This window comes from Strongylocentrotus purpuratus, unplaced genomic scaffold (genome assembly GCF_000002235.5).
Source record: "Strongylocentrotus purpuratus isolate Spur 01 unplaced genomic scaffold, Spur_5.0 spur5_contig_821, whole genome shotgun sequence".
Taxonomy (NCBI): Eukaryota; Metazoa; Echinodermata; class Echinoidea; order Camarodonta; family Strongylocentrotidae; genus Strongylocentrotus; species Strongylocentrotus purpuratus.
This window is the reverse complement of record NW_022145526.1, coordinates 1533607-1553025: the sequence shown is the minus strand read 5'-3', so window position 1 is coordinate 1553025 and position 19419 is coordinate 1533607. Positions and strand designations below refer to the sequence as shown.

Here is a 19419-nt window from a genome sequence, read left to right as displayed (position 1 = left end):
AGGCTCAGTAAATGAATCACACGTGACCGCGCATGACCAATCATTGATTAGGATCTGGGAGTGAGTTGTATAATATACAAAATGATGCATGCGCATGAGTTCATTATACGATCTATCCGCACGAAGCCGTTAGGCCGAGTGCGATAGATACACACATCATCAACGAGGGCGGATAGATCGTATAATAAACGAATGAATACATGCATCATTTGTTTTATACAACGAAACTCCTAGATCCTTGTTATTTGATGTAAAAAGAATCAATTCAAGATTGTTTCATGACAGTATATGACAAATCATAAATCTCAATTTAGTGCGCACACGTAAGTATAGATATAGCAAGCGCACTTACATCTACACCCATTAACGCATAGTGCTGCGCAAGAATAAGCCCATGTACACGCAGCATTAAGCGCTATAACCTCTACACGCACTGCTGCGCGCTCTGAAAACGAGTTCAATAGTACTGGAAAATATTGCACTCCTGTTCATGAAAACGAGTGCAATAGGCTCAGTAAATAAATCACACGTAACCGCGCATGACCAATCATTTGATTAAGATCTGGGAGTGAGTTGTATAAATGTGAATATTGAATTACAAATTTGGTCATTGGATTGTGACGTATAGTAAATTAAAGGACAACTCTCCCGTTGGTCCTGTACAAAAATTTGAATGATTTTTGTATTTCTCCTAAGTGCGGTCTTCATTTCCCCAGGGAGGTGAAAGAAAAGGAGGCGCAACTCTTGTAATTTATTCAAACGCATTCTTAAGTTCTAAAGCGTAACAATTTGATGTGTAACATTCCACTTGGCTTTGAAGTTTCGGAAGCCAGCCCAAGTTTTACATTTATTACAAAATATTAAATTACCGGCAAAATTTCAGTGTAAATCAAAAAATTTATATGGGTATTTTATTGGGAATAGTGCATCAAACAAATTTTCAAATTTAGAACTCCGTCCTTCCTTTAATTTGTGTGCCAGAGTTGGTAAAAGAAAAATTACATCCTGTCAAAAACTCAATATTTTAGGATGACGCGCTAATTTGTGCATGCTTTAATCTCCCGGCCGTTGTTTGATCCATGATTTACAATCTTCAAAAACATTAAGTTTGCTAATGCGTGTTTTCGCGTGTTTTTTTGTATTTTCAAGTTTAAAAAAGGATGAAAGTACACAAGTTTGTGTTCGCTTGTTCTACTCTTTACACATTCAACAATGGATGAGAAATCATTGGAAGGGACAGCAAACAGTTGCAGTGATACCATTTTCTGATGTAGGAATTCTAAATCTAAATCCTTTTATCTCACCACCTGGTCAACAGTTGCAGATTAGCGCATAACTTTTCGGCGGCTTGGAGCATGGGGTCAAAGGAGAGCGGCTTGATTCCATTCCTTCTCTATCACGTCCCTGATTTCCCTAATGATTGTCATCTGTCAATCATTAGTGAGCTAACAAGAGACATTGGTATGTAACTTCCCCCAGCTCAGCACATGCTCACAAAAGAATTGCATTCTATACAATACCACATTACCTTTCTTTTCCTGGCGATGCTGCAGCACGTCTCATATAGCAACTCCAATGTTGGTATTGTATGGCCTATTGTAAACAGGTGGTCAGCTCTGATGAAGCTACATAGGTAGGCCTACTGTCTCTTGTTAGCTCACTAATGATTGACAGATGATGTCATAATGGGAATGAGATCTGGAGCATTTTTAGGGTGGAGCTTAGCAGGTCTGAGAAAATTATTTTAAAAAAATGTTTAAAAATCTATGAAATATATTTAGATGTTTGAATAATCATATACTAATTGTATGCAGCCACTCACATCAACAGGAATCAACTTATATTAGAATTTCAACCAACCTTTAACTAAAATATGGGCAGCAGAGACCAGCACAAGGAGATGGATGGAGATCTAAGTGATTGTAAAGTAATGACATTAAAAGCAACGCCCTTCTATTTATTTCTATCACTTCTGTCATACACAGAGGCAGACAAAATGTGGGATAGTTGCAAGTTTCCTCGGTGCGTTGCTTTGGATGTGGAGACGGGTTCGGTAATATTAAATTTAATCACTATATTATTAGGCCGAATGAAAAAAAAACATGTTTAGCGTCCTGTTTTTTCGAAAAATAGGAAGGAGGAGGCCCTTTTTTTTTCTTTCAAAATGGCCGCTCAAAATGGCCGCTCGGTACATTTTCCCTGACAGTCGGGCTATTTTTCAAGATGGCCGCCGCCAATTTTTTTTTTTTTTTTTTTTGAAATCAGAAATAGATCCATTTTAGCAGTGTTTTTCATGTTTTTTTTTCTTCAAAAAAAAAAAAAAAAAAAAAATTATTTAAAAAAAAATTAAAGAATTTTAAAAAAAAAAGAAAAAAAAAATAGGAGGCGGCCCCCAAAAGGAAGCGGGCGGGGACGCTAAACATGTTTATTGTTTGTAATGGCCTTATATCTATTTACAACATACTATTCAATGGTTCATCGCTGCCACCATGTGTCATTTTGATTGCTAATTGAAGTGAGGAAGTCATAAATAATAACATTTCAAACGGTGATATACTGTGCCAAACTTTAAATTTGCCTGACTGCATGCTTACTCAGGCATATTGGAGGCAATTTTCTGATTGGAGGTAGTACCATTGATTAGGAGAGTTTGGCCGACCCGGTTCGAGTTTGCCACAATAGGCACTTTTAGATTTGCACGTCGACAGCTTTGACTGCAACGTGTGACGTCATTTTAAGGCACTGCACGTGCGTTACGTCGTCTCAGTCGGCGATCGAAAATGCGTCAACCTTGACTTTCCTAAATCTTATACTGCTGCTATCGCCTCAAGCTTCTTTGCTTATGATAGTTGGCCTCTGCATTTATCTTGATTATTTTTACTTACCTCCATACTTTCAAGCTTTCAATTATGTATTTTTTTTATTTTTTTTTATTTTGTGTGTATTAAGTTGTCACTCTTGATGTAAATCAATTATATTATATACTATTATTGTTATTTGAATGTTTTATATTTGTTTATCAATAAATGCAGAAACATCTGCTAAAAAAAAATACATACATACATACATATTGGTATTTATATAGCGCCTTTACATGCTCAAGGTACTAGTATGCCGCGTGCGCATAAAATATACAGTTCTCAGGTAGACAAAGGAACATCCCTTCCCTGCTATTATGTAAAAATGTGTAGAACAGGTGTCGAATGCATATTTACATGATAGCAGTGAAGGGATGTTCTTTTGTTGAGAGTAGAATGAGGAACTGTATATTTTGTCCTCTCTCTTTGTCCGTGATGTTCATAGTGTTACTTCCTGCATGCATGTATATCGTCGAGTGCAATCTAAAAGATTTCTAATCGTAGTCAACATGGGCAGTGTACGTTGACACGCATAATCAGTCGGCGTTCGTCGTGTTCTCGTCCACTCAATCTAAAAGTCCCTAATATGGCGACTACTGCTTTGTTGGGCAATCAAAAAACAAAAGAACATACGCCATGATTAGGTATAGCAAATTCAAATAAATCCGGGGGGGGGTAGGTTTTTTTTCAGTTTCAATGTTTTATCGTCCGTAAATGAACAATAAGAATAAAAACGTGAACGCTATTTATGATTAAGATTTTACAAATCAATATTTGATATAAACCTGTCATGAAAATAAAGACAATCTAACCCTCCGTAAGATGATATGCGATTTGAATCACACCATTTGCGAATTAGTTAGCATAGCCGTTTAATAAATTAGTCTCTGAGTCTCTGCGCGGCCATTCAAATGTTGATGAGCATTCCCATCTTGCAAAGTCATATTAAATTAATGAACAAAAATCACGAGAAACACGAATGGGATAGGCTTCTGGACCGTGCTTGTCTAAGACTTCAGTTTGAATCCGGAGCTCAATCCCCCTTATTGTTTCTCATTTATTCTTGTTGGTGGGCAAGATTATCTTACAGATGCACATGTTCAATGACATTTGAATGGCTACATGATCTTTTTTTTTTTAAAGTATCCGACCTTCTACCAGTTAAATGAATCTGCCCATTAAGCGTGAAAGTTCAAAATGTTGACTTTATTGATGTTAATAGAGTATAACTTTTCTTTCAATTTGATACATATTTTTTTAATATTTTATTGACGCTTTATTAAATAAAAATTCTAAAAAATAACAAATCTTGTTGATTGCTCAGTGCAGTTGCGATTGTTTTAAACAGAAGTTGGATGCTATCTGTAGGTCAGTCCAATACCAATGCTTGACTAATGCTATACGGTCACAAAGGTTCTACGAACGATAATTTCGTACGAATATCCCTGTTTTTTCATTGTCTCCCCGAATTTCCATCGTTCGTTCGTACGGCGTTCGTAGCAGTAAGTAATGGCATTTGTGACCGTAGCTTTATATAGAGGCTTTTGTTTTTCTCAATCTTCAGGCCCGAGTATCGTGTCGCAGTCTCACGAACGTGACACAAAAGCGGGTATATAAAGTTTGGGTGGAGCCCTATTGTTATGATGCTGTCGTGACTGATGTAAAGAGTGGAACGAAAGTCATGGTGCGAGATGGATTTACGAGGGAAGATGCTCTACGGGACGCAACCAAAGTATTGATTGACTGGCTCATATCTACAGGGCACATGACAGGTAAAAATCCCATTTCTTTCTTGTAAAAAAGAAAACGTTACAGTGGAGCTGTGAAACAAATTAATAATAATAATAATAATAATAATAAAGTCATTTTTATATAGCGCATAATAATAAATTCTCTATGCGCTTTACAACAATCAATTATACAATAAATTACATGATTAATCTAAAGGTTTAATTATGCACGAATTAACAGAAATACATATCGTATACAATGATGACAAAATCAGATATAATATAAATGATATAAACTTATGTACACAATTATAATAGTTTAATAATTGCGATCTTTTATTGTAGTAAGAAAATAACATTATTTGACATAAACTAGCATATATATAATTACAGACTATTGGGTGAACATAAATGTCTTCATTTAATTAAATATGAAATACAAATACTAATGATTTAAAACAATACAAACAATTAAATACAAGCATGATGTAAGTATGATAAATGGGGTTAAAAGGGAGCAAAACTGCAGTAAAATATACTCTGAATGAGATGGTATGTAAAACGTGAAATATATTAAAACAAAACACATTCGATCGTTTTAATATGATGTATAGTATACCCAAACGTTGAGTGTCCGGAAAGGTTGTGTATCCGGGCAGTTGATTAAGAGAAGGTTACAAGCAATGTGACATAAATAAATAAATCTTCTTTAAAACAAAGTTGGACAATATCATAAAGGACAAACATTCATGATGGTTAGACTAGAGCTATTGGATGAGTATTTTCCCTTAATTCCAAAGGTAAAAGATTAGTTTTTATGTTTGTTAAAGGGATTGGGTATCTTTTTTCTTCAGATTCTAAACAAAATACTGGATTTAGCTCTTGCTGCAATCATAATCATAAAACTTTAGGTCAGTCAGGAATCCCGTGACTTTTACAAGCCGATCGCCTGTCTGATTATCAAGATATTTATGATTGGAATTCGAAATTTCAAAAAACATTTTCTCAACGGTTTTTATAATGCTACAGTCTGTTGGAAAAAATTATTATGGTATTAAAACCGGTCACCCAAAGATTTTTACCATTTCGAGGCACTTCATGATCCTTCCGAAGCGCAAGTTGTTTTAAGGCTTCAATATTACACTAGATCACCGACACTGATCACACATAGGGCCATGCACCTCAACTGGAAACATTGTTAAACAATGCCTTTAAGTGTCCGGATATCCAACCCCCATCATATGATTATAAAACGACAAAGAACGTATAATTTGATGAGCTCTAGTTCTTTTTTCCTGATCCTCTTCAGAGTCCACTTCCTGTTATGTGCCAGCTTATTCATCACCACTCGTACTCATCCAAGGCAGTTGTCCTCCGGGAGAAGGCATCAAGTGTGATACCGTATGTGAGTTTGCCTGCAGTGATGCTAGCTATACCCTGGTTGGAAATCCTACCATTAAATGCAAGCCAAATACGACTCTCTCCGATATCTTCCCTCGTTGTCGAGGTAGGTTTACAAGCTTGTCCGGCTTGTTACGGCTTACTTCGAATCATCGGATCATCGCGCTCGGTCGGGTGGTCGGGTCAGACGACCTTTCGTGAAACGCGAGCGGAAAATCATGGAGGATGCGCGTTGAGGACGCGACCCTTCCTAGATTTGCCGTAGGCTTAGTTTCGGGTAAAGTGGACATGACTATTATTTTGTAGATGAGAGGGGTTCATTCCACACACATTACCAGCCTTGACATTTTGTGAATACAAACGGGCATGTTCTTACAAAAGGTTGGGTAACTCGACTCGACGCGGTGACCCGATGATTCGAAGTAAGCCGAAAAACACAGGGCCTATACAGGGCCTGTTATAGAGCAATGGTCTAGTAGCTTGGAGGATCCAGATTTTTTTTTTTAACCAAGAGAATAGTCTAATGCTCTTTGAGAAGGCACTAATGCCCATTTACCAAATCCCTTCGCCGGAGAGGACCTGAAACCGTAGGTCCCCTGGATTCTTACAAGCATGCATATAATAGGCTCAATATATAGCAGCCAGGTGGAATAAACCATCAAACCAAAAAGCAAACTTTAATTCACGCAGTCTATATTTAAACCAATGTCTTCTGATGAAATACGAAAATGTTTGGTTTCTTGATGTTGTTTATTTGAGCCTTTCATCAAGACAAAGCTGATCAATGAATTTCACCACATGAGAATTTCATATTTATCCCATTCATGTTTTACTCTTGTGGAAAAGTGCTTTTATGTGATATCTTCTTTTCTAACTGTGAGTCTTTCGACATATTTTGATTTAAAGTGGATTCAGCGCCTCACAAATCTTATATTATTATCGTTATCATTATTGTTTTCTGCGAATTATAATTTGTTAGTTAAACCATCACTGGGGATGAAAGTCTGATATCTTACATTCCCAGTGATGGATTACTTGATAGTTCAAGGCTAGTCAATACCCCTCTGTAAAACAGCATTGTTATGCTAACAACGCTGAATAGGGCCATCCCTCCGTCTTCCTTTTTTATAAGACAAGTGTGTCTTTATGAATGTAAATATATATATATATATATTTGTTTTTGTTTAATGACGGAAAATAAATACAATACAATACAATATTTTTTACTTTTTCTAGACTTTGGTTTTACAAACATAAACGACGCGATAAGCCGAAGGTCACATTGATTCATTTCATTTTTTTGTTAGTAATTTAATTGTCTTTGAGTATGTTATTACACAGCAAAGGAACAACCGACCCCACCCATCACCACTCCTTCTATAACAGCATCTTCGACAAAGCATGTGCCTGATACGACTACTTCACCACCCTCGACAACAAAGAACAGTCCTTCCACAAAGACGATGAATTCTTCCACAACGGAGAATGCTCTCACAACGGGAAATCCGACGACAGCGCAAGGTCCTCCAGCGACTAAGGATCCGTTGACAACGGAGGGTTCATCGACAAAGAAGGGTTCTTGGACCACCGAGGGTCCTACCACCAAAGACAACCCTACCACAGAGATAAGTCCTGGTCCTACCACACCAAGGAGTCCGACACCACCGAGTCATTCCACTCCGAAGACAGTGCCTTCTACTTCTGCTCTTCCTCAAACATCACGTAGTAAGTCCCACAGCTAAATCATAGTTTGTGTATGGAAGGAGTTGAGACAGCGGAAGTCGCTCCTAATTGGTCAGTTATTTCATAGAGCTCTAAATGGCTCTAGATGGTACACGAGAGGGATTTTGTTTAGCTTCATGATTTTACCTATAACCGCGTGGACGTGTCAAAGCTCCACAGGCGCATGGAAGGAGTCGAGACAGCGGAAGTCGCTCCTGATTGGTCAGTCATGTCATGGATCTCCAAATGACTCCCTCTCGTAGAGATGGCACACGGGAGGGATTTTGTTAGCTTTGTGATTTAAACTATGACCGCGTGAGCGTCTCACAACTCCAAACTGGCGCTCTTTGAAACTTTTTCGTATTTAGCCCAAATTCCTTATCTTAATACTTGTTTTGTGTGTGATATTATACCGTATACCGCTTTGATTCTGTATACGTAAACCTTCAGTAGTGTCAGTATAATACACTGCCTTTAACATCATTATCGATAGTAAAATATGCATAGCTATCAGTCATTAGATAATAATTGTTATTTTTTATTTTACAGCATTCAGGAAGTTTGGATTTATTGGCTTCTTAGGCGTTCCCCTACTTCTTCTGCCAGTAATTTACATCATTTATAAATTACGTCATGGACATGACAAACAACAGGTATTCGTATAAAGGCCTTTATATATATGGAGAGACAGAGAGAGACAGAAAGAGACATATACAGAGAGAGAGAGAGAGAGAGAGACAGAGACAGAGAGAATGTTTGTTTATGTTTTTATTTATTTTATTAATTCTACACAATAACTAAAGTAATCAAATTCTTAACTTCAGCCCTTGACCAAACACTAGATCTAACTACATGTATACCTAACTCTAACCATAAACCTTACCTCAAAACCAATTTTAATCCCAACCCTAACCAGTATACCTTTGAAGAAATTAAGCCGGGTGTACCAATATCAGTAGTTTGATTTATTTTCTGAAAAAATACCGGCATAAAAAAATGGGAATGAGACTCATTTTTCCCTTTAGAATTAGCCAAAATTGGCTCAATGAATTTAAATTCTTTCTGATACCTTTGAGTTTGAAACTTTTGGTTTGATTTACTTTCTAAAAAATCTGTGTATTCATTTATTTCAATCATTCTTGTTCGACTCACGATTTTGTCAATGTTATATTTGCATTTCTAAGAAGTATATAGTAAAAGTTTCTCAACTAATACACTTTTCAATTTCTTACAGTACCGTGTTCTTGATGAAAACACAGTGGAAGACGATATTGTTGGTATGTAGCGATTTCTTCCGGGGCCCCGTCTTATAAACAGTTGCGATTAATCGCACCTTATTTGCGATTGATAGCAATCGCAACTAAGTACATACGAGATAGGAGACTGCAAACTTACGATCGATCGGAGGACTTGCGATCGATTCGGATCAATCGCAACTCTTTATAAGACGGGCCCTTATTTGCATTGCTATCTTAATGGTATTAATACGACATCATACTAATATTATGAGGTACCATTAACGTATTTAAAAACAAATGCCTACTGGTATGAGATAAATTAAGTCGAATTCGTACTTTGAAACTTGCATCTTGTTTTCCTGATTTGAGTAATGTTCTTTAATTTCTTATTCAATATTTGATTAATTATTTCATCGGTCTCATCGTGAAAGCACAGGTCCAACATTTTCCGGTTTCCACCTATTTTGAAATTTCCTCTTTTATTGACATTCAAAAATATACAATCTCTCTCTCCCTTTTCATACAGATATTCCTCCAGATGTTGATGGGTTGTATAAAGACATGCACATCTACCCAGCTCTTCCAACCGATCAACAACTCAACCGGGAAGAGGTTAGTCCTAGTCCACTATAGAATTGGTTCTTTTCCTGGAGGAGGGAGGGGGGAGGAGTCGGATGCTTTGGAGGGGAGGGTTGGGTGTTTATTCATTCAATTAATAAACTTGCTAACGAAGCTGGCAGAAAGCCCCCCCCCCCCGGAAAAAGAAACAAAAAATAGTAAATGTATAATACTGTACATTGATACATTTATTTAACCAATTTTTTTTTTTTTTTTTAATTAAAAAAATTGTTTCGCTCCTTGTTCACTAGCGTATTTTGGCAAGTGGGGGAAGTTTGCCTCTCCTGAAAGATTCCGACAAAGAAAGATGATAATTGTAACGAATATTATAACTATTATTTCTTTCAGTGTTACCCGATGGATCAACGCAATAAGGGTCTGGTCTTCATCTTGAACAACTACCGTTTTGGTCCCGATCGAACGACTGAAAGAACAGGGTCTGATGTTGACTTAGCCAATGTGAAACATGTCTTCACCGAGATTGGCTATACGGCAGACGAAGCTCAAAATCTCACTGCTCAGGTAAGAATTTTTTATATACCTATACAGAATAATAACAATAATAATAAACCGTGCTTATATATATAGATACACCGACGATGTGTCCAGGCGCTTTACAGACATAATTATTACCTAAAAATACCACAAAATTTGTCAGAAGGCACAATTAAGAAAGAGCTGTCGGCCTCTCGGACCATCAGTCTCGGAGGCTGTAGCTGCTATTCCAGTGTACAAACACACACCGACACGCACCCCACACATCCACATCCACACACACACACGCACACACACACGCACACGCACACACACACACACACACACTGCAGGCACACACACACGCACAGAGACATCGTACCTGCTATCCCTGTACACAAACACACCCTGCACCCGCACACTCACACATCCGCACCCACACCGAAACGCACACACAAACACACAAACACACACACACGCACACACACAGAGCCATTTCGGTGTATTCTCAAAGCATTTTCATTGTTCCCTCTTAATCTCTTATCCATTTCTCACTCTATAGGGCATCAGACAGAAGTTGAAGAGCTTAAACCGGAAGATCTTACCCTCTCATACTTCGGTGGTCCTAGTCTTCATGAGTCACGGAAAGAAGGAAGGTATCCAAGGTACCGACGAGGTGGTTGTGACCGTTGAGGAAATCAAGGATATGTTCTCTGGGAACAACTGCCCCGCCCTGATTGGGAAACCAAAGATCATGATCTTCCAGGCTTGCCGTGGAGGTTTGTTTTATTTTATTTCAATACGGTAAAAAAAAACCTGCCGTCAGCCGCAAGGCTGTTTTTCAAAATGTTTCAAATTATTAAAAAAAAGGCACGGTCAAATCGTTCACATGCACACACAGTATTTTGTGTATTTATCACTTCCACTGACTGCACCACTCGAATACAACGTTCACCGATGACATCAAACGCAGAGGTTAAAGAGTTGTTTGCCAAGAAGTTGAATTTTTTTTTTCTTCTTACTGTTTTCAGAAAAAATAACGCCGAGTGCTCCATCTCTCTCCACTTCCGCAGTGGATAATGAAATATGTGCAGACTTTGTCGGGACTGACGGGGTAGCAAGGGATGGAGGGGCTACCGTGGTAACAGAAGATGAAGCATGTTTGACATCACCTGGTAGAGTTGGAGGAGGAGGAGGAGGAGAAGTGGAAACTGACTGCAGTGTACCGGACAATGCTGATATGTACATTGCTCAATCCACGTCGGAAGGTATGGGGAGAAATGATGATGGGGGGGGGGGGAGGGGGTGAGAGTGAGAGAGGGAGAGAGAGAGAAGGAAGGGACAGAGAGAGAGGGAGAGAGAGATGTAGGAAGAGATATGGGCGAGGGAGGCGAGGAAGAGAGGGAGAGAGAGGGATAAGGAAAAAGAGAGGGATGAGGATAAAAGAGAGAGAGGGGGGGGCAAAGAGAGAGAGGGGAGACAAAGGGAGAGAGAGAGAGGGATAGGAAGAGAGAGAGAGAGAGAGAGAGAGAGTGAGAAACAAAGAGAGTGGAGAGAGAGAGAAAGAAAAACAAAGAGAGTGGAGAACAGAGAGAGATATATATATATATAGAGAGAGAGAGAGAGAGAGAGAAAGAGAGAGAAAGATAGAAGGAGAGGGGGGGGCTGAAGGTCATGAAAGGGAAGAGGTAACGAGCAGTAAATTGAAGAAATTGCTGTACATTTACGATGATTGTACTCTCATTGACAGGCTATTTCTCACTACGGCACAAACAGAACGGATCTTGGTTCATTCAGGCTCTCTGTGAAGAGCTGATCGCCAGTGCCCACGACCACCATCTCGATGACATCATGACAAAGGTTACACTTCTTTTAGTACATCATTTTCGTTTTGAGTTAATTTTAGATGAGTAGTACGTGGAGTAGCTAATTTTCCATCGAGAATAAATGAATAATGAATTCATTCGATTTTTTGTTCGTTCCAAACATCCCCGATGCCCTCCCCCTCCCCAAATCATTTTGTTGCCCATTCAGAGGAGGTGTCGTGGTTCATTCGCTGGACTCTCGATCCAAGGGTTAATGGTTCGAATACGTCTTTTGGCAAAGCATTACTCCACATTTGCCAATCTCCACAAGTGTATAGACCTAGGCTGGCAGATGCTGGGGTAATAACAGCCGCAGGGACATCAGGAAGAACAGCATCGGTGCTGAAGAGGCTTAATAAAAAGAGAAGAATGGTTTTAAGCCAATGTTTCTTTTTTGTTCTATTTTTTCCTCCTTCACGCTATCGTTTACTTCTTCTTTTTCGTCATCATCATCGTCTTTTTCGATCTTCTCCTTCTTTCCCTTCTTTCCCTTCTTCTTCTTCCCTGTCTTCTTCTTCTTCTTCTTCATCAATTTCTTCTCCTTATTCTTCTTCTTCTTCTACTTCTTCTTCTTCTTCTTCTTCTTCTTCTTCTTCTTCTTCTTCTTCTTCTTCTTCTCCTTCTTCTTCTTTTCCTTCTCCTTTTCCTCCTTCCTCTCTTCCCCTTGTTTCTTCCTTTAAAGTGCGTGGGGTGGGGTTATTGTGTACAGATCCGCCTCCATTCCACATTTCTCTCTTGTGATACGACACCCAATCAAACCTTTGCATCTATAAGAGCTATTTGATATTCAGTCAAATCTGCTTTAGTGACCACCTGTATAGAGAAACCACCTGTCTACAAAGACCGTATTTTTGTTACCCTTGAAAATGGTTTCTCATTAAAACATGTACTAAAGGAACCTGATCATAAAGACCACCTGTCCGTAAATACCACTTTTCTTGTCACCCTTGTGTGTTCTTTACAGACAGGTTTCATTATAGTTTTCTTCTCATAATCATCCATGCATTCAGGTAACTGACAGAGTGAAGCGCCAGGAGGGATATATGCTCTACCAGCGCCGACGCCAGCTAACCCTGCAGACCCCACAGATTATCAAGCAAGGGATAGGAAAGAAGATCTTCTTCTTACCAAAATACCCGCCGCAAGCGGGAAGTCGTTAAGATGCATCTATAAAGCTATATTGAGCTCTGGTATTCAGAGGAGGTGGAGTATTGCCCCCCCCCCCCCCCCCCACACACTTTTTCAAGTTTCCTGAAGTAATCCCTTTTACATAGGAAAGGTGCCCCTTTTTACTTCTGAAAAGTGCCCCTTGTCATCTTTGATGAGTGCCCCTCTACACCTCTCATAGGTGCCCTCTTTTATTTTGAAACATGTCCCCTCGTCTTTATGATAAGTGCCCTTTGTCCTTCTGATAAATGCCCCTTTTCTTTTTTAATTAGAGCCACTTCCCTTTCTCATAAATGCCCCTTTTTCAACGTCTGATAAATGCTTCTATTACAATCTCATAGGTGCACAATTTTCTTTGTAATACGTGCCCCTTTTCATTTTCACAAGGGCCCCCATTAATCTTAGGTGATTGCCCCTTCACCTCTTATAATTGCCTTTATTCAAATCTGAGAGATGTCCCTTTTATTTTGACAGTTTAAAGTGCCTCTTTATCTCCGGCGATTGCCCTTATCAAAAATGTGAGACGTGTCATCTTTAACTTTGTAATAAGTGCCCTTTTTCATCTCTGATAAGTGCCCCTTTTATTTTGACACATGCCCCTATCCTTTCCTTTTTATTAGTGCCATGTTCCTTTTGATAATCGCCCCTTTTCCTTCGTTATAAGTTCCTTTTTTTTTCTTCTCCCACCTCATGAGGTGCGAGTAGTGTCTCATTTTTACCTCTGATAAATCCGATTTTTACTTTGACATGTCCTCTTTTTCTTTTCTAATGATTGTCCTTTAAACTTTGGACATGTGTCCCCTTTTTCTTTCCCCATAAAATGTGCATCTAATTTAAAGCGACTAAGAGCAACTTTTTCTTCGATTTCACCCATAAGCTTGCTCGTTACGCTCGCTCGCATTTTGAGTTAACATAATAAGATCTTTCTATATCTCATGATTAGGATTGTTTTCCTCTTTATAAGATGTAATTTTTAGCACGGCAACCTCACAAATCTTAAAATAGTTACTCGCTCGCAAATAAATAAGTATCTTGGATCATGTAAAGAGAGAGAAAAAAACGGTGAAATCATCACTGATAATCTCATCACAATGTAGGGGTATAAGGGCCTACCAATGTCTAAAAATTGTATATTCTCGCTTTGAAGGTGCCCCTACTTTTCTCCAGAAATTGCCCTTTTTGGGTGCCCCCCTCGCTTTGAAAGACGCCCCTTGCCCCTGCTGGTATGGGAATCGTGTTTTGAGACAAAAAAATGATATGGCTTATCCTGGCGTTTTTATCCTGCAGTAGATTGGTTGTTTGAATCAGTGAAATAAAAGTCCGCACAAAAAAGTACTGGGCGCCATCTTTGATTTAAAAAAACACAACCTCCATTTGCATATATAGTGACCTCGTGGTTTTGGGCCTACTTTTTAATACCCGGATTTCCTTATCTTTCTATGCTCATTATTCAGCCACTATACATTTTCTACCACTATTGCTTGGTACATGTCATTTATGTGTAATATTGAATATTCAGTGTACGTTTCGTTGGATTCTGGGAGAATTTATTTTCTATATTTACCAGAAGTTTTTCTTCAACTAGGTAGTGATAAATGCAAGGGTGGAAGTATATTAATCTGAAAGTTAGATAATTATGTTATTAATGGTGAATTGTAATAGGTTGGTTAGTTTTCTAAGATGGTTATATACAGGCACGGATCCACAGGAGGGGGGGGGGGGGGCTCATTACTCGGCCGCTATACATGTTTTCTACCAAAATTGTTTGGTACATGTCGTTTATTTGTAATCTTTAATATTCAGTGTACGTTTCGTTGGATTCTGTGAGACTTCATTTTCTATATTTACCAGAACTCAAGTTTTTCTTTCATTAAGTAGTGATAAATGCAAGGGTGGAAGTATATTAATCTGAAAGTTAGATAATTATGTGGTGTATTGTAATAACCAAGATGTTTATATACAACGCATGCCTCTGCGACGTTACTGCTGATCGCGGTAATTTTGAAGCTTGTAAATACGTTGAAAAAAAAAACTTCTCCTGCTTATTGTGAATTAAGAAGAACTAATTTTCACCATCAAACAGATGGGCCTCTTTAGCGATTTGAAAATACATTGTAATATACCATTTTCGTATTAATGTAATCACATTTAATGCAAACATCTTTGTTAAAGATAAAGTTGAGTTCTTGTCAAGGGATTGCATTGTGAAATAAACGTTGTGGAATCGATCAGAAAAGATTGATCATCTAGCATATAAGTATTGGTTTGTAGGCGGCAGGCCTACTGCAAGGTTCTGGAATCATTAAAATGAAAAGAAATTTGGCCTAGTCTTGGTAAAGTTACAAGCACTCAAGATGTGTATGGGACATGTGGCATAAGAATCCGTTCCGATTTTTATTGATTTTATACATAATACATGCTTTATTTAGGATATTAAGGCATTTGAAGAGCCATGCTTTTCAGGGAACATTTTTCATCTGATGTTATTCCACGCTTGCATAACACAAAGATAACGCTCACAAATTATTTTTCACCTCTTCCCAGAACTCAACTTTCTCATGTTACATAATTATGATTGCATTCACTTGTCATATATCAATATTCAGAATGCGAATTGCATACATACAACATGATGTTGTAGTCATGACTTATTATTTCATCGACTGTTTGTATAAGCCCCTACTCCAAGAAATACATCGTTTTTTAAAGACATTAATTGCTCTTTATTACAATTAAAGCATTACTTTTTATATCTATTTCATGAATATATATCGAAAAATGTATTGGTAAAATGTCTTTAGAGAGAGAGAGAGAGAGAGAGAGAGTGAGAGAGAGGATAGAGAGAGAGAGAGAGAGAGAGAAAGAGAGAGGGGAGAGAGAGAGAGAGAGAGAGAGGGGAGAGAGAGAGAGAGAGAGAGAGAGAGAGAGAGAGAGAGAGAGAGAGAGAGGCCGTGCAGAGAAAGGTTTTTAGCTCAGAGATCAGCACAGCAAGACAGTTCACGTAACGTGTATTTCGCAAAGAACTGTATAGCGCCACCTATAATGAACGCAGGACACTCCATTTGATTGCATTTTGATATTTATCTCTTTCGTCCTTCTTTATTATTTCTTTCTTTCGTTTAATATTTATAACTCTCTTTCTTTTTGTCTACTTTCCATCTCCATTTTTTAAATTTATTTCTTCCTTCGAATCCTTCTATCCTTCTTTCCTTTCTTCCTGTTATAATACGATGTTTCCGATATTCTCCTAACTCGACGTAGTTATTGTAGAATAATCCATGAAATTTCCAATAAATGCATACTACTATTTTCGGGGGGGGGGGGGACAACATCTGACAATGAATGTTTTAAACAAAATGAAGAAAAAAAAGGGGGAGAAAAATTGTCTTTCGTCCTTCTTTAATTTTTCTTTCTTTCGTTATTTTTTAATCTATTTCTTCCTTTGATTCCTACATCCTTGAATACCTTGAATACCTTGAATACCAAAGTTTCTGGAAGAAAGCCGTCTCCAGCTGCCAAGCTTCCAGGTCTAACTTCAAGGGGGGGGGGGGGGGTGTCCCAGCTTCCGGGTCTTGCACCATAGTCATTTTACATCTGTATCTTGCTTGCTGGGTCATATCAGGATTGTCATAATACGATGTTTCCGCTATTCTCTTAACTTGACGTTGCTAACTGTTTTATTTGTAAAATTATGTATAATTATTGTACAATAATCCATGAATTTTCCAAAAATGCATAATACCATTTCCCGGGGAGGGGGGGGGGGGGGGGGGGGAGGACAACATCTGACAATGAATAAAAAGAAAAGAAAGTTTGTAGGCGAAGACAGAGAGCTGATCAATACCGCTATAACGCACCAATAACGCTATGAACGCACCACTGGTAATCTGATCTACTTTTGGAGCGGATTAGGCCTTTAAAAGAACCATTTCCATTTTCAATTGAGATTTGTAAATTTGAGATCAGCTATGTGTAATCTCCTAAAGTGGTGGGGTTTAGGGGTAATTGCAGCTCATTCTTCGCTGAAGAAAAGCTGATGTTCCTCATATAAAAGTGTTACAATGGCCTACAAATCCCCTTTCAATATTTTCAAGTTGAATTTGGCCGCTTTATAGTTAGAAAAGTAAGCCTGAGGTTGACAAATTGGTTACTGATTTGGTCAAACAACGTGAACTGTGATTAGAAAGAGAATGTGAGAGACTCAAATAGAGAGCGAGAGGGACAGGGAGAGAAATGTGGAGAGAGAGAGAGAGAGAGAGAGAGAGAGAGGGGTGGGGCACATGTCTGTGAGAATACAAGGTAGAAAGATGGAGAAAAAAAAGTGTATAAGAAAAGGGAGCGAGAAGAATGTAAAGTTGGAGTAAGAGAAAAGAGGAGAGAAATGAGAAGAAGAAGGAAAGAGAAAGAAGAAAAGAAAAAGAAAAAGAACAAAAAAATGAAATATAGATAAAAAGAGATGAAATTAAATAAATAAATAAATGAGTGAGGAGGGAAGTAGAGAAAGGGGAGGAGAAGAATTTATTTGGTATCAAAGAGAGAAAGCATCACTGGTAGCAAGAAAGGACGAATGTGAGATAGGAAAATATGGAGAAGAATATTGGAGACGAAGGAGGAGCAGTAGGATCAGAAGAAGAATAAGATAAAGAAGATGGAGAAGAAGAAGAAGAAAAAGAAGAAGAAGAAGAAGAAGAAGAAGAAGAAGAAGAAGAAGGAGAAGAAGAAGAAAAAGAAGAAGAAGGAAAAAAAAGAAGAAGAAGAAGAAGGAAATGAAAAAAAGAGAGAGGGAGATGCGTGAATTGAGGAGAGACAGAAAGGAAAGAAAAAGAAAAGGATAATAGAGGGGGGAGAGAGAGAGAATATTATCAGAATGTTGTCCCTCCCATGTCAGGTGATGTCGTGAATAAGGCATTGTAAAGAGGAACAGCAATCAGTTGGAGGTTTGAGCTTTCGGTCCACAATTTAAAAAAACATCTGCCATTATCGACAATAATCGCTAATTTCCTTTTCTTATATAGTGACACTTCTGTAGCAAGACCAAGGAAGAAAAAAAGCAAAGCGGGGGGGGGGGGTGGTTGGGGTTGCGGAAGCACCTTCAAGATGAGTTTCTTTTTTTGGGGGGGGGGGGGGGCTTCTTTGCAATGTCTACTATAATCTTTTTTTTTATTTATCTGATTATATTTTATTGTCTAACACATTGTACCATAGTTTGTCATCAGGTTAAATTTGAATTGAATTCTAATTGATTTGTTTCTTTAATAGTCGTTTGAGAAATTCATTTCAGTGTAATGATAAAAAAGAAACTCATGATTTGCTAAAAATTAATTGTGAGCCCATCATGGACTCATTAATTATTACTTGGGGCAGACATTCCCAACTCGATTAGGTGATTTCTGGAACTTTTTTGTTTTAAAGTGGGGGGGGGGGGGGGGGGGTATCAAAAGTTTAATTTTTTACTCTGATTATCTCCCTTTGGGAGCGGGTCACCATTTTAATTGACGACAAATCTTCGTTGATGTTGTTGAGACTGCCAGCTATTAGATACATCCCCATCTCCCTCTCCATCCCGTCACGTGATACCTACTCTATCACGTGACAAACAGATGTCTTCCCGAATCAGACTTGACACATTATAACGATCGATCGATCGCTTTCACCACCCTCCTAACATCTCGTCGCCATAGCAACGCATCACGGTTGTAATATTCTTAGAGCAGACAGACAGACAGAGACGGAGGGTATATAGCGAGCATCACGCTTCGCTTGATCTGGCTTGCTTCAGAGAGAGAGAGAGGTCGCGCGGGAGAGGTTCAGAAAGAGACAAACACTTACCAGCTATTGTACCGGGGGCGTGTGGGGGCTGTAGCACCCCTCCCCCAACTCCGCACCTTAATCTTTCAGTGCATTCCACATTTTTTTAACACGCGGTTGCTCTATATAATTAGCATACAGAGTTTCATTATTCTAATATTTGAAACCTTCTTGCTCGGTCGCTCCGCCCCCTCACACAATGCAGAACAACAACCTGCGAAGCACTGCATGTAGGCCTATGTAAGTGCATGTATGATACAAACACAGAAACAGACTTAATTGTTTGAAATGGGCCTTACCCATTTCAATAGAGCCTACCGCACTAGAAAATACAGGACTATAACCAACAACAATAACAACAACAACGACAACAAACACCACAAAATCAACGACACCAATAAAGTCTAGTCTGTTCACCCCCTGCAATTAAAACAAACAAACATCGGCGCTCCCTGACACTTGATTTAAAGATGTTATCTTTCTCTATTAGGCTGACAACGGGCTTACAACACTGAGTAGAAAAAGAAAAAGAAATGAA

The 19419-nt window shown here is 38.5% G+C and overlaps 1 protein-coding gene across 1 annotated transcript; it reads left to right on the top strand.

Annotated features, from left to right (window-relative positions):
* Positions 1 to 7452: 7452 nt before the first annotated feature.
* Positions 7453 to 13066, top strand: LOC115922321 (caspase-3-like). The gene is made up of 7 exons (XM_030981079.1): positions 7453 to 7714; positions 9476 to 9561; positions 9916 to 10089; positions 10604 to 10820; positions 11073 to 11309; positions 11792 to 11901; positions 12917 to 13066. Exons 1-7 carry the CDS (start codon positions 7453 to 7455, stop codon positions 13064 to 13066), a joined length of 1236 nt encoding a protein of 411 aa, XP_030836939.1.
* The last annotated feature ends 6353 nt before the right edge of the window (positions 13067 to 19419 follow it).